At 41.4% G+C, this 15461-nt stretch overlaps 1 protein-coding gene across 4 annotated transcripts in view; it reads left to right on the top strand.

The window, feature by feature from the left end:
• ATSYTF (C2 domain-containing protein) overlaps window positions 1-15461 on the top strand; it is a 283910-nt gene that overhangs the window by 54614 nt on the left and 213835 nt on the right. For 3 of the 4 annotated variants that reach the window (XM_089420636.1, XM_089420634.1, XM_089420633.1), the window contains 2 exons: window positions 11799-11873; window positions 12058-12165. In XM_089420636.1, the coding sequence (XP_089276762.1) occupies window positions 11799-11873; window positions 12058-12165 (183 nt within the window). The remainder of the gene's footprint in view (window positions 1-11798; window positions 11874-12057; window positions 12166-15461) is intronic. The other variant, XM_089420635.1, reaches the window with a different exon arrangement.

The following is a 15461-nucleotide window of genomic DNA, read 5'->3' as shown; positions in this document are numbered from 1 at the left end:
GCTTGGCACTAGGGCAACAACAAAAGCAACTTTAAAGGCTTTATACTTCATTTTGCAAGATAGATGGCTTATCAAGATGAATTTCAGTAATGAAACATCCCTAGGAACATTCATTCATTATACATGGCCCATACATGAAGCATTCACTATCTAGAAACAAAATTTCCACACTTCACATAAGAGATGCAACAAATAAGCCCTAGTATAGCGAAATCCCAGCAACAATGTATGTGACAAAATAAAAAATAAAAAATAGCATTAAAATGTACTTATATGTGTAAGAATATATCCAACCATCCAAAAACTTGCCATCAAGAAGCTCCAGGACATATGAAAATTATCCAAACATCAAAATTCATTCCATGCTCCAAAAATCCGTCCTCCAAGAAGGATAGTGAAAATCTCTAAAGAGATACTAGTTCCAAATCCAAGTGATGATGCTTAAATGAATCCTCATCACTTTTATTTATACACTTCGAATGAGTTCGATTTAGCTACTTGGGCCTACATTAGCCCCTAAAATAAAATAATATGTAGAACAACTAACTTTTGGTGACAAGCCAGCAAACTAGCTCATAAACAAAAGAATAAGCCTCTTAAGAGGTCGAATGATCAATAATACATGTTGTTGGGCTTTTTAAGAAGCTTGATGAAGTCCATAAGTGCCATAATATGAATAGGACTCCCAAAAGTAATGGACAACGGTTGGCCCCTTGTTGTCCAAATAATAACTTGTGGTGCTCCCAATGGGTGTGAGGGCACACAAGTAACCTCATGGGTATCCAAGTAGGTTGAAGATGCATGTAGACCATCTGTAAGGGCTCAAATGATGGTGTAAGTGATGTCACATCAAAACCAACTTGGGAAAATCGGTGCAACAGTGAGGGTTTATTTTATTGTGCCGCAGTGAAATCTGAGTACGTCTATGGATGCCCAACTGGCAATCTAAAAAGCAAGAATATCTGAGTAAAACACTGAAGGGAATTATCCTTCTCCCACAGGCAATCTTTGGCTGGACTTTCCCTATCAAAAACTCGACCTTCTGGAGCAATGTGTCAGCCTCTGCGCTGCCCTACGTAGCTGGCTGGACGACTTGCTTTGGATTGGGCTCAATTGAAGTCGTTCTGCCTCTGGAAGTTGAGAAAATCATCTCTCTGGCCCTCTGGGACTCCTTCCCAGCCTCTGGAATCGAGAACGAATTTCCTTCTCTCCAAATCGATCTGCTTGACTGAAGCACTGTGCAGTTGCTCAGTGCTGCCTCTTTGGGATTATTCGACTCACTTGCTGATGCCTCCTTGGATTTGGAAAATCTTTCCTTCAGCTCACTGTCCCTACCCCTCCTCACTCACTGCTTCGATCTAACTGACTCTCTCTCCGAAGATTGACTGCTGCTACTCTGGAAATCGATCTGCTCATGAAATCAAACTGCTTAAGTGTTTTCTCCAAGCCCCATTGACTTCTTCTTATAATCCTTTGTTGGGACTTCAACAACCAATCGATGGCTAGGAGGCTAGCGTTAACTTGAAGTCGATCAGTGTGAGTTTCTAGAACATTCACACCATAACTTAATTAATTTTGATTAATTAGTCATATTCCCTAAATTTAGACTTAGGAAATATTTAAAAATTGACTATTAATCTAATTAAGTCATTTTTAGGTGGAATTGCCAGAAACAATTTCTGGGTTTTGGAGATCTCATGTATTCTAGGCTCTCCACAAAATTTCGTGGCTAGAACACATCCGATGCTACAAAAACTAACACTCCCTCTTAGCGAGAAATGTGTTCTAGTGCTGCTGCCTCCTGTAGCACCACCCTATTCTCTGCATCATCTCCTGTCATCTCCTGTCTTGCTGCTGCTTCCCACCAACTACTGTGCAACTCTGATATGTGTTGCTGCTGACCCTGCAAAACTGCTGCCAACACTGGATCTGCACTGTAACTCCCTCTCCATCTGCTACCGCTGCAACTGCAACATCTGCCACTGAAAAGCATCCTAAATACTGAATCAATTGTGATCAGTATGATACATCTTGTAAAGCCTTAAATTTGAAATTTTTAATAGGATATAACCATTCAGAACAACATGATTTATTAATTGATGTTGAGTACCTACCTGGGGTTTCTATGGTTGAAGATGCTTCTGATTTGCTCCAGTTCTTGCTCTCGTTACCAAAAGACCAAAAACCTCCCAACCAAACTGGGTACAATCTCGGAACCCAGCTCCAAAATACTTCAAATTCAAAGTAATTTGGCCCCCGTGCCCAAATGCTTCAAGAACAACTGCTCAGTTCTTCTTCGTGTCTTTCTCTTGTAAGTTCCTCCTCTGCCTCTTTCTGTATAAAATTTTCTCTCCCCGTTTTTGCAGTCCTTTCCTCCTTTTATGCTCCAGAGATTACCCTCCCACCGCTCCAAATTTGTCCACTGCTTTTAGTTTGATAAGCTCAAAATTGCAGAGGTGGTCACCGCCTTCTCCTCTCCTGATTTGCTGACAATGCCTCTTTATCATAATATCATGTTTCCCTTTTTGTTTAAATCAAATAGTATTATGGTTTTATATATACTTCTTTTTATTATATTCATAATTTAATACATATATACTTCTCTTTATTATATATGTTACTTTCCTTTGATTTTTATAGAATACGTAATTTCTTTTGTTAGAATAATATATATATTATAATTTCTTTTGTACATATTTCCTTTGTGTATAGTTCCTTTGTATGTCATAGGGTACATAATTCCTTTGTGGTGAGTTCATTATATTGCATTTATCTTTAGTTTTATATAGTAGAAATACACACACACACACACACACACACATATTATGGTGGTGGTGCATATATTAGGTACCCTACTATATTCTTGTGAGTTAGGTATTCACTTCAATAGTTAATTCGTTGCCCTAAATATGGATGTTTTTCAATATTAACTAATATATATACTAGTGCAGTGCAAGCGATGCATGCATATGTAGCGATCATATGCATGTATCGTGTGCATGCTAATATTCCTATGTTCCCTTTAATTCAAGATGGGTCATTACGCCTCTCTCACCCGAGTCTCTGGCTGCTGCTGCTAGTATCTGCGTTGCCACTGAGGCATTTGCGCTGCTGCTGACTCTGCACTGTGCCACTTTGCATTGCTGTCAACTCTGCATTGTGCTGTCCAATATCTGACTGCAACTAGACTCTGCATTTGTCACTCTGGCATCTGACTGCATCTACTGCCACTAATCCATCCTGCTACAAACTACTGTGGGCCCCATAGCAAGGTATTGATTCAAGAGGTGGATCTCCTCAAGAATCCCGCCCATCTATAGCACTCTGAGGCTACAACACTAAGTCAACCCCAATTGACTCCTGGGGGTATGTCAGCAAACATGGTGAAGTCTTCCTCCAACCTGGAGGAAACCTTCATGATCTCTGCTGATGTTGCTGCTGGTCTTGCTTCTCGTCCTTGTCCTTCTTCCTGAGAGGACACTGGGTGCTGTAGTGGCCAAGCTCACCACATCTTAAGCACTTGACATTTGACAGGTCCTTCTTCTTTCGCTGCTCCCCTTGTCTCTGACTAGGACCCTTTGATGCGAGGGCCACATTCTCCTCCTCCTTCACCCCTTCGATCCACTGTTGCTGCCACTGATGGAGCTCTTCAATAGATCTTGTCTCAACTCCTCCTGCTGCAAATCGGTCCACATTCTGTCCGAACTTGGCAAAGTTTCTCTGCCCACGATACTTTGGACAAATACCTGCCACTCCTCTAAGACATTGTTGAGTGCCAATCGTACTAGCTCTATGGGTTGAGGCGCTGCCCCAACCGCTGACAACTGGTCACGGATCTCCTGAATCCGGTGAGGAAAGGGTTTATGCTTTCCCATTTCTGCATCTTGGTGCATCTCAACAATAATGTCGAAAATCTCCTCTTCCCTTTTGCTCAAATGTTGCTAGGCTATTTGCACTCCCTTCTAGAGTGAGAAAACATTGCTCATGGCGACTGTTGATCTGCAAGGGAATTCGAATTTCTTGAGACTAGAAGCTCCCTGAGGAAAAAATTCCCTCAGTGTGTGCCCTTCTTCCTCCCGACGCTAGTTCTGCACTAGCAAACTCCTGCGTCCAACTAGAGACTTGCTCTACGAAAAAATACTGGCCGCTCCCTCTGCCTATACAAATCCTCGATCTAGAGAGCTCAAATTTTTTTGCCCCTCTCAGAAAAAAAAAAGCGATTTCTCCTCAAGAATTCGAACTCTTGGCCAAGGTGGCTGCGCCGCCTCTGGGGTTTCGAACTGCTGTCCCTCAATGAACAACGAAACTCCCTCTTTGCTACTGAGCTCTCCTGCTAATCATTTGTGCTCTGGTACCATGTGAAAATTCGGAAACCCGAATCCTATTGCAGCAACTGGAAACTATCCTCCTAATTGTTGATTAAATTTAACAATTTATTTACTGTTTCCTACAACAAATACTGAATAACGTGCACTGCAACCTACATAAATAAAACTGTGGAATAATAAATGTTGGAAGAAATGCTAGTACACACACATAAATTTACACAGTTATTTTTGAACCAATATCCCTGGAAAAACCCAACTTGGGAAGATCGGTGCAGCAGTGAGGGTTTATTTTATTATGCAACAGTGAAATTTGAGTGCATCTATGGATGCCCAGATGGCAATCCAAAAAGCAAGAAAATCTGAGTAAAACACGGAAGGAAATTACCCTTCTCCCACGGCCAATATCTGGCTGGACTTTCCCTATCAAAAACTTGGCCTTCTAGAGCATTGCGTCAACCTTTGCGTTGCTATGCGTAGTTGGCTGGACGGTTTGCTTCAGACTGGGCTCAGATGAAGTCGTTTTGCCTTTGGAAGCTGAGAAAATCGTCTCTCCGGCCCTTTGGGACTCCTTCCCGGCCTCTAGAACTGAGAACGAATTTCCTTTTCTCCAAATCAATCTGCCTGACTGAAACACTACGCAGTCGCTCAACGCTGCCTCTCTGGGATAATTCGACTCACTCGCTGTTGCCTCTTCGGATTTGGAAAATCTTTCCTTCAGCTCACTGTCCCTGCCCCTCACTCACTGCTTTGATCTCACTGGCTCTCTCTCCTACAACTGACTGCTGCTACTTTGGAAGTTCGATCTGCTCATGAAATCAAACTACTCAAATGTTTTCTCCAAGCCCCATCGACTTCTTCTTATAATCCTCTGTTGAGACTTCAACGACCAAGGTTAGATCTTAATCAATGGCTAGGATTAACTTGAAGTCAATCCGTGTGAGTTTCTAGAACATTCACACCATAACTTAATTAATTCTGATTAATTAGTCATATTCCCAAAGTTTAGACTTAGGAAATATTTAAAAACTGATTAATAATCTAATTAGGTCATTTCTAGGTGGAATTTCTAGAAACGATTTATGGGTTTTGGAGATCTCATGTATTTTAGACTCTCCACAAAATTTCGTGGCTAGAGCACATCTAGTGCTACAAAAACTAACATCATGAATAGATGAATGGATTAGGGAGTGAAAGGGGCAACCTTGGGCCACATGTTGGGTTACAAGGGTAGCAATAAAAGGGAAGCCCACACTTGGGTATATAATGTATAGGAGGGAGCAATCATGGTGCAGGGGGTGCCCTGGCCTTGATTTTTCTACCCTTTTTTTATATGTCTTTTGCCTTTTATGATTTTTCTTTGATTAACTGCTCGGGGCTCAAAGGATAAGAGCATGATGTATAAGGTATAGCAGTGGATATCCCCTTTAAGGTAGGGCGGTTCATTGCCCACCAAGGGTTGGCACAATCAGGGGTTTCTAAATGATAAAGGAGGCTTATCTAGGGCCTATAGGAACCAGGGTGAGAGCCATGAGAATGGGGTAGAGCTCATGCATTGGCTTTTGCCCATGTGGTAAATGTGTTTGTCCCGACCATCTTTTGCATTTCGTGTTACATTTTCCTATTGAATATGGCCAATTATGCTTTTACTTTTCTTTTCAGTTGCATCAACCTTTGGGGCATCATTCCAAGTCTGACCCAAAGTTGTGGGTAAGGGGAGGGGGAAGACTAATCCTATGTGGACCCAGTGGAGGGATGTGGACCTAGGTGGGAGAAATGATGAATGGGGTTATAATGAGTGGAAGGGGGGTGATATATGTGGATGAGGGAGCGGGACCACGTAATCGAAATCAAGTTTCGCATGCAGTACCATCCCTAAAGCCCAAAGGCTAGTAAAAGAGATCCCACGGGAATGGGTTCGAAGGTTAACATCCAAAAGAGGTCTAGGGGACAAGAGTACAAACCTAGCCCACTCTTTCCACTGAATCCCCCCGTTAATCCATGCCCAGAAGTATCCATGATAAGCAAACTACAATACTCAATTACCAAATGACAAGACATACCTTTAGGTTCGGGAGGCCCACCTTCAAACATACGATCATGACAGATGGGTGAGGGACCACATGGCTGGCTCAGGTGGTGGAGAAATGGTACAACAAGCTAGTTGGTGGCTGCCGACTAAGGATTATTCTCGGAAAAAAATTTCTCCTAAGGATATACCCACAAAATGGTGTGTAACATCCACCACATGGAGGAGTGTGTTTGGTGTATGGCCACCACATAGAGAAGTGTGCTTTACATGTCTTGGTGCTGTTCGCCACAGAGGAGTGTGCTCAGAATGTGGTCAGGACATGAAGAGGAGTGTGCTTCGTGTGTATTGGCATGTGTCTACCTATTCTTGGCACATGTGGGGCACACTAATTTGGGGATTACACTTATCTATTCTTGGACATTTTGCATTCATGGACCTGTCTCTATTCTATCAAAAGAGATGGAGGTCACATTAGAAAACATGTATTCATTGTAATTATTTTTTCTGTGGTAAGCTGAAAATTATGTGATTGCTGCTACAGATTTCTAGCTTGCTGGTTTTGATTTGATGTTCTGCCTCGAAGTCTGGAAAAAAAGAGTTTATTTTTAAAAATTACTTATTGAGAACAAGTTGACACTGAATATATATGCATGTGTGGATTGACACCACCCTATAGTTTGCACTTTTGACAGTCATAAACTTAACTGTCCATGTGTACAAAAGTGATCTTAGTGGGTGAAAATTAACATACAGTATGATTTACTATTATTGAGACCAGTGTTGCACACATCGCGATCGGGATTTAATCGGCGCCGGGAAAAAAGCGGAAAAAATCGTTAAAATCGGGAAAAAATCGGAAAAAAGCGGGAAAAAATCGTTTGGCACAAAAATATTCATTTTTTTTCAATTTTTTTAATATCTAAACCATCTACAACATAAAATAAATACATTGACACATAAATATGATAAAAAAACTAATATATAAGATGTTTAATATCATTTCTAGCGCTAAAATCACACATAACATTGAATCATGTCCTGAATAGTAAGTCCTGAGTCCCAAGTCCAACTCAGCCTCAAAATATCAACAAAAAATATGATAATGTATCTCATCATGTCATAATGTCATATACAATAAAATGAAAGTCTAATCCTATTGATTTCCTCTGCCCCTCTTGCGAGAAAATGGCACAACTTTCTCTTTCCCTCTAGATGTAGAAGCTGGTGCCTGTGGTGGTGGAAATGGCAGTGGAGTCTGACGTGCTCTAGAAGCTGAAGAACTAGTAGTAGCAGCTACAGGAGGCTGAGGTGGACGGAGACCACGTCCTCTACTGGTGGTAGTGGTAGCCCGGGTAGCCCGGGTAGGCGGTGTCACCTCCTCCTCCTGCTCCTCCAACTCCTCCTCCTCCTGCTCCTCCTCCTGCTCCTGCTCCTCCTCCTCCTCCTCCCCCTCCTCCTCCCCCTCATCCTGCACTAACCAATCCTCAGTGGGATCCATGAGAGGCCTCTCGGTCTCAACCCTCCATTCAGCAGTGGTGTCAATCCCATCCAATGAGATGGCTTCCGTATCAGGTGTCTTCTCTAGTTGTTTCACCCACAATCGAAGATTGTAGTAGACATAGACCATGTCATTAAGTCTATGGGACTCCAACCTGTACAAAGTTCATGAAATAATAAATTAATAATTAATAATTAATATTATAAAAAAAATATTGTTTAAAACTTTAATGAATTCAAAAATTTATTTGGAAATTTGCAATATTTTAAATGTTTAAGTGTTAACCTATTGCGCTTCTTGTTGTGTATTTTTTCAAATACACTCCAATTGCGCTCACATCCCGAGGAGCTGCATGTTTGGCTGAGGATGCGTACGGCAAGATTTTGCAAAAGGGGTACTCTGCCACCATACATCTTCCACCATGCATCTACAACAAAATTACAAATAAAATTTTAAATAAACATAAGAAAAAAATGGAATTTGAAGAAACAATGAAATTTGAAACAAAGTTACAAAGTACATACTACAAACTAAAAAATACCTGGCATTTTAACCGTCCTATCAATGACAGCCATCTCAAAGCCAAATGTGCCACCTGACAACTTATATTGCTCAATTTGTCTAGAGATCTCCATACGTTCTTCTGGAGATCTCACCATCTTCTGGACACAGGTTAATAATCCTTCCACGACCTCAACATCAAAATTAAACCCACATGCATAAGAAAATGCAGGGTTCAGGAAAAGCCCAGCAGCATGAATGGGACGATGGAGTGTGTTGTTCCATCGCTCATCAATGACGTTCCATAGAAGGAGTTGTCTCTGGAACCCATCATCTCCCTTGTCATCATAGTAGGACCGAATGGCTTCTTTGGCCCTGTCCATGGCTTCATACAAATAGCCCATTGCGGGCTTCTCACCATCAACCAACCGAAGAACCTTTACCAAAGGTTCTGTAACAGCGCACACCTCCTGCACTCCCGCCCAGAAGTCTTCCTGGTATGAAACTAGTCTGCAGACGGCCTCTTCTTCTGGTTTGCGGCTCATTGACGAAGCACGCCACTCCTCTGAAAGAAACATTCTCTTCAAATCCCACATAGAATTCAAGAGGGATTGAAGAGATATGAAACTCGTCGCAAACCGTGTAATGGCGGGGCGCACCAACTCTTTGTTGTTGGTGCATTTTCTCATCAAGCTAAGCACAGATGTGTGATTGTAAATAAATTTTGTGATGCTTTTTGATGAGTCAACAACCTCTTTGACAAAGGGAATTTTCCCAATGTCCTCTAACATCAAATCAATACAATGGGCAGCACAAGGTGTCCAAAATAAAGCAGGATGCCTGTCCATAAGCATTCTACCAGCAGCAACATAATTTGCAGCATTGTCCGTTATGACTTGGACAACATTTTCTGCACCCACCTCCAAAATAAACACATCCAGCAAATCACATAAAGTTCTTGCATCTTTGATTTGATGAGTTGCATCAACAGATTTGATAAACATAGTCCCCTTGGGACAACTAACCAAGAAGTTTATAAGGGTTCTCCCCTTTTGGTCAGTCCAACCATCTGACATAACAGTGCATCCTGTTTGTGCCCATGATGCCCTAAAATCCTCCAATCTTTGGGTGCAGTCACGCTTTTCATCTTGAAGAAGCCGGCCTCTGAAATCATGAAGAGAAGGGAGTTTGTACCCCGGGCCAACACTGGCAATAGCATCAACAGTAGGTTGGAAAAATGGATTATTCCTTATAATGCTGAAAGGAATATCACTCCAGAGGAGAAATTTTGTCATCAACTTGTCAGCTTTTTCTTTTTCAGTTCTTTTTAGCATTGAACCAATAGTTGGTTGTGAACCAGGTGTGGTTCGAGGAACAAAATATGATGATGCAGCTACCGGATTGACTGACGCTGCAGTAGAACCAGTGCCACTTGGCCCACTTCCTTCAGCTGACCTTTTTAGTTGCCTTTTGAGTTCTTCTTTGGCCTCTCTAGTGTGCTCTAATTCTCCCAATGCTCTCATGGCTTTTTGGATAATTTCAGCATTTGTCTTTAGACAGGGCCCCACATCATGTCCAGGGATTTGTGCAAGGTGGAACTTCAACCTGTACACCCCCCCGAATATTTCCTTTCCACACAACTTGCAATACAAGTTTTGTCTATCATTCGGAGTTTTAGGGTCACCATATTCCCAGAAATGATCCAATTTCCTTGGCATGTTTGTTTTTGAATTTTGAATTTGCAAACCTATGGAAAAATAAGGATTAGGAAATAGGAATTTAGGATTACATAAATGATAATACAAAATTACAAATTACAATTTAGCATTTGCAAAATTACAAGCTAATTATTTCCAAAATCCCAATTTCTAAACCCAAGTTACCCAACCAAATGCCAAAAAACAATGAAAATTCAAAAAAAATAAACAATGTTTAAAAAAAATGAGAAAATAAAAATAAAAAATTGGTTCTCATAGTCATAACAAATTACCCATCCCAAATCAATGAAAAATTTCAAAAAATTCTTTAAAAACAATGAAAACCAAAGTTTTTATAGAAGCAAAACCAAAAAAAATTAATCTACATACCTCTTTTATGGACAAATTGGTGATCTTGGCTTGGATTCCTCTTAAAAACGCTTCGATTCGCTCCCAAATCCGACGGAAACCCTTCAGCTCCTCTCCCTCACCTCTTCTCCTCCTCCTCCGCGCGGCGACAGCACAATGAATTAAAAAAAAATCGAATTTGCCATATAAAACCCCGCTGCCCGCGCCCTCCACGATTTTTTCACTAAAAATCGCGATTTTTTTCGAAAAAATCGCGATATTTTCAAAAACTCGCGATTTTTTCGATAAAAATCGTTATAAAAAAAAGTGGGGATTTTTACGCATAAAAATCGCGATTTTCCGATAAAATCGCGATAAAATCGCGATTTTAACAACACTGATTGAGACCCATAAAACAACAAAGCAACAATGAACGAGATAAGCAATTTAAGTAATCAGAGGTTCGTACAAGAAGTGGTAACTTTCTTGATTTCTTTGCCCATAGACTGACTGGGGAAAAACTCCTTTGAAATGATGAATCTTCTCAGAGATTGCAAGATTGGCAGGTGATGCACTTTTGTAAAATGGGTGGTTACAGCACAAGTTAAAAGTTTGGGCATTAATTTAAAATATGTCTCACTAAAAATGCTATGCCTTCCAGAACTTTTCTTGGGAAGGATTAAAAATACAGCTATGCTCATAGGATGTTGTTGGGAATCGTGATTGCCGTTAGACCAAAACCCGCAGGTGTTAGTCAACGATCATATCGCCATAGATAAGGATCCACAAGAGGCGGTTAGTCCATGTCGCGAAACACACGGAGAGGGTTGGTTTATCCAATGTCCAACAATCTCCCCCCAACATGAGCTGGGTGTGTATCAAACTCGTGATCCACACTCTGATACCACTTGTTGGGAATCACGATTGCCGTTAGACCAAAACCTGCAGGTGTTAGTCAACGATCGCATTGCCAGAGATAAGAATCCACGAGAGGCGGTTAGTCCATGTCGCGAAACACATGGAGAGCATTGGTTTATCCAATGTCCAACATATGTCTCAACAGAGAAACTTTCCTTTTATCAGCGTTGCCCCTCTGGTCATGAAAGAGAATAGGCCTTCATGGAATTGAATTAAGGTTAACTGTTTATTTAGATTTGCTGTAAGAGGTCTCCAGGAATAATCTTGGGCCTGATTTTGTGCCTTTTTTGATGAATAACATTAAATATTTGGAAAGTCCAGCCCTTCCTGGTTAAGAAATTAATTGGAATAAGATTGCATGCTTGATTGTGATAATTTTACAAATTATCTGGATGTAGTTGTCTTTCTGTTCCAAAAGTAATATGTTAAAAGCATTTGGGTTGCTGTGCTGTATCACTTATTTTCTTCTGTCTTTACAGTATGGAAGGTACCAGCGTCAGTTGGTTGTAGAAGATTTAAATAATAGGTGGAAACGTCATATCTTAAACACATCGGTACCATCTCTTCTTCAAGCTGGGTTGTAAGCTTAAGCTATGACAAGTTTATTTTATGTTTGATTTGCAGATTCTATTTGAACATATAATTGTATTCGCACGAGTTATAATGCTTTACAATATTGGGTCATAGTATGATATGGTTGTTTTTCCAATTCTCACTGTTGTTATTGTACTGTGGCAGCCAACAACTCCTTTAGAGCCATGTGAATGGCTCAATAAACTTTTGTTTGCTGTTTGGCCAAACTTTATCGAGCCTAAGCTTACACAGAAATTTGTGAACAACACGCTGGTTAGTTACTCTGGCCATTATTGTCCACAAATTCATATATGATGGAATGATGATGCTTATTGATATTGATATAAATATGCTGGGCCCTCTTGATTGTGTATTGCCTTCTAATCACTAATCGGTGAACTGTGAAGATTTACTGCTGAAGTTATATTGTATTAGGTTCTTTAATATTATCCAGCAATAATAATGTACTGGTCTGTGTTATTGCATCCTTAGAATTTGACTAAAAACTGAATCTATATTTGCATTGTTTCTTGTTTTAATTTAAGGTTCTATTCTTAACTAGCAAAGGTGGTTGACATTATTTATGTGGAGATGTTTATCTTGGATTTTTATGTGAGGAAGGACTAAAGCTTTTCTCGTATCTGAAAATGTTTATTTGTTCTTCACATTCAGAGTTTGGCTGTGTGTCTTGAATAGTATCTATGGGAGTCACATTTTTATTCAGTATCAATCTAGGGCAACTTCTTTTTCTTGAAAATACAACATATATTACATTAAAAACAATATACATCATTAAAATTGACAAATCCGGGAGCCACACAGCCAACGCACTGGATACCCCCTCCTACATAAGTAGGGAGAGCTAGCTTATCTACTTTGGTTTGAACTTGAAGAGTATCCATGTCTTTCCTAAAAGTGGCCATGCTGGCTGAAATCTATCGAGTCAAATCTGCATTAAATTTTGAAACTTCTCCCAGGTCGAGTAAGTAGGTGCGTCTCGAAAAATTATGTGACAATGTTGTTTCCACAAGAACGAGATGCCTATTACTCTAATCACATCCCCCATATGCTTGCTGGCATGTAAATTATCAACTTGTCCCTATTATCCTCCAAAATGGGTAACCCCATAGGAGAAAACTTTTCTCCTACATTTGACAACCCGCTGGCTAGCCATACAAACAGCAGCCCTTACCAGCTAGGCATTAGTTGATGATATGACATGTGCCTCTGCCACTTGCATCAGCCATGTGCTTCTCACCCATCCAACATTAGCACTTGGACAAAGATGTGTTGCTGTTCAAAAGGTACTTTGACCATTTTGCAATTGGGTGCTTATATGTAATGTCCCAAACTAGGAAAAAACAGTGTTATGCAAAGAAAACAATAAAAACAACACCATAAAATTGAAACATTCAGTGCACACCCATAAAAAGTCCAGGAATAACTATCACTTGAGCCACTTTATTATAATCTAGGAGCAAAGTACAATAATGTGAAAGTGGTGCACCTGGGCTTGCATCCATGGCAAGTGTGATCGAGCCCAGGTGGTAATATGTCAAGCCCAGATGGCATAAATAGCTGCTGCAATGATGCCCTACACTGCCCTTGTGAAACTTTGTTGTCTGCTGCCAAGATGCTGCTCGAAACCTCACCTCCGGTGCTCAAAAAATTCTGGGAAATTAACCTTGACCTCTCCACCAAATACCCAGAATAACCCACAAAAGAATTGGCCAAATGTTGACCTTGGAATTTCGGCCCAAATTCTTCCTAGCTCTTGTTGCTGCTGGCTAAGTTGGGACCCCTGTTTGACCCCTCAGATCCGCCCAGAAAATTTTGCAAAATTAGCCCCAAGCTCCTCAACCAAAACCCAGAAAGGTTTTGGCCTAGTTCTGAGCCTCGAAATTCGGCCCCCAAATACTACATCCTCCTCTAGGTGCTGGGAAATACGGCCTTCCTGTAGCTCGCTAGAAAAGCCCTACCAATCACTCCCAAAGGCTGAGATACTCCCCTTCAAGGTTTCCCTTATTTCTTCCGGCAATTTCCCGCTCTTCAACGTATCCCTCAAGCTCCCACGTGTGCCCAGAGAAAGCCCTCTGCGCAGGCCCAGGAAGCTACAAATCGTGCTGCCCACTAGCATCAAAATCGTGCTCTAAAACTCCTCCAAACCGTTGATCCTCCACTGAAGCTCCAATGCCAAAATTCTCTCAGTAAATGCTGCCCAGAAGATTCCCAACACAACCCCTATGTGCTCCCTTCCTGAGTCCTCCAAAAACACGCACTAGCTAAGCCAAAGGCTGAAAGATGAGCTATGAAATCCCTCCAAATCTCCTCCAAGGTGGTACGATTTACCTTCCTAGGGTGGCACTCGAAGCCCCTCGAAGAAAGGTTGAGTTCTCCTCTTGGAAAACTCGGTGCTAAACAACCAGTAACCCAACTAAGCAACTTGAGAAACTAAGATTGAGTTCAATATGTCAAAAGATGCCAAATGAGGTTGAGACTCCTATATTTATAATTCGTGGGTCTCTTTTCCCATGTGAGCCCCCTCCAACTAGCAATTCAACTTTCCCTCCTTGGCCATTCGAACTTCCCTCTAAGGTGGTGCATATTTTCTCATGTGGGTAGCCCAAAAACATTTCGGCCAATAAAACATTTTGGCCCCTTTTTCCTTCCTAAGTCTTTTCCAAAAATCACATGGGCCCCATGGCCTCCAAAATTATCAAAATTGTAGAATAGATAAACTTGTAACAATTTAATATAAGAAGGGACATTACAGTCCTTCCCTCCCAAATGTTGCTTGTTCCCAAGCAACTTCATCGCTGGATGCTCATGTATGTGTTCACCCTCCCAGGTGGCATTCTCATTCGGCAAGTTCCTCCAATGCACCAAAAATTGCTTGTCCTCAAGCAATGCCTAAACAAGCACCCTCTCTGACTGTGGATCCCCACTGTCACTGCAAACTTCACTAGGGCCCCAAATGTGCCATTGGATCGTTCTTGATCGCTATACTATCCTATAATGAAGGAGTCCCTCGATCCCAGGATCCTAAGCCAACTTGATCAATGTGAAGCACCCCTTGCTCCACTCACTATCTTGCCAGATATGGGCATTAGAACCCCTCTGTCTACCACTAATAAGTAGAGCATCCTGACGATGTAGAACTCTGTCCTAATCCTCATGAAGCTGCCCTATCGAATACCCCACCACATGCACTCTAATTGTGGGTCCCTGAAGATACAACTCAATCCCTATGCGAATGAAGCCTATCTTGCATGAGCTCCTCCTGAAATCCTCTTGCTGGTCATTCTGCCACGCTGATGAAGTCTCCCACACCATCAGCGAATCACTGAAATCCAGTGGAAAATCTGGATGACCCTCTCCTGTAGAGACCAACTCACCCCTATGGGTAGTAGAACTGCTAAGTACTATGACGCTAGGGCCCCATGCCTAGCGTAGCAAGAAACTATGCTGTTGACCGCGCGACACCCTGGTCATTACTAATTGTCTAGCATGCTCGTAGTAGAGCCTCGTCTCGCGTAACTCTTGGCCATAATCTATGCGATGATCGAGGT

This window comes from Pinus tabuliformis, chromosome 4_1 (assembly GCF_031772625.1).
Source record: "Pinus tabuliformis cultivar Carrire ecotype Pingquan chromosome 4_1, CPIR1, whole genome shotgun sequence".
In the NCBI taxonomy this organism is placed as follows: domain Eukaryota; kingdom Viridiplantae; phylum Streptophyta; class Pinopsida; order Pinales; family Pinaceae; genus Pinus; species Pinus tabuliformis.
This window is presented reverse-complemented; position numbering and strand designations above follow the sequence as displayed.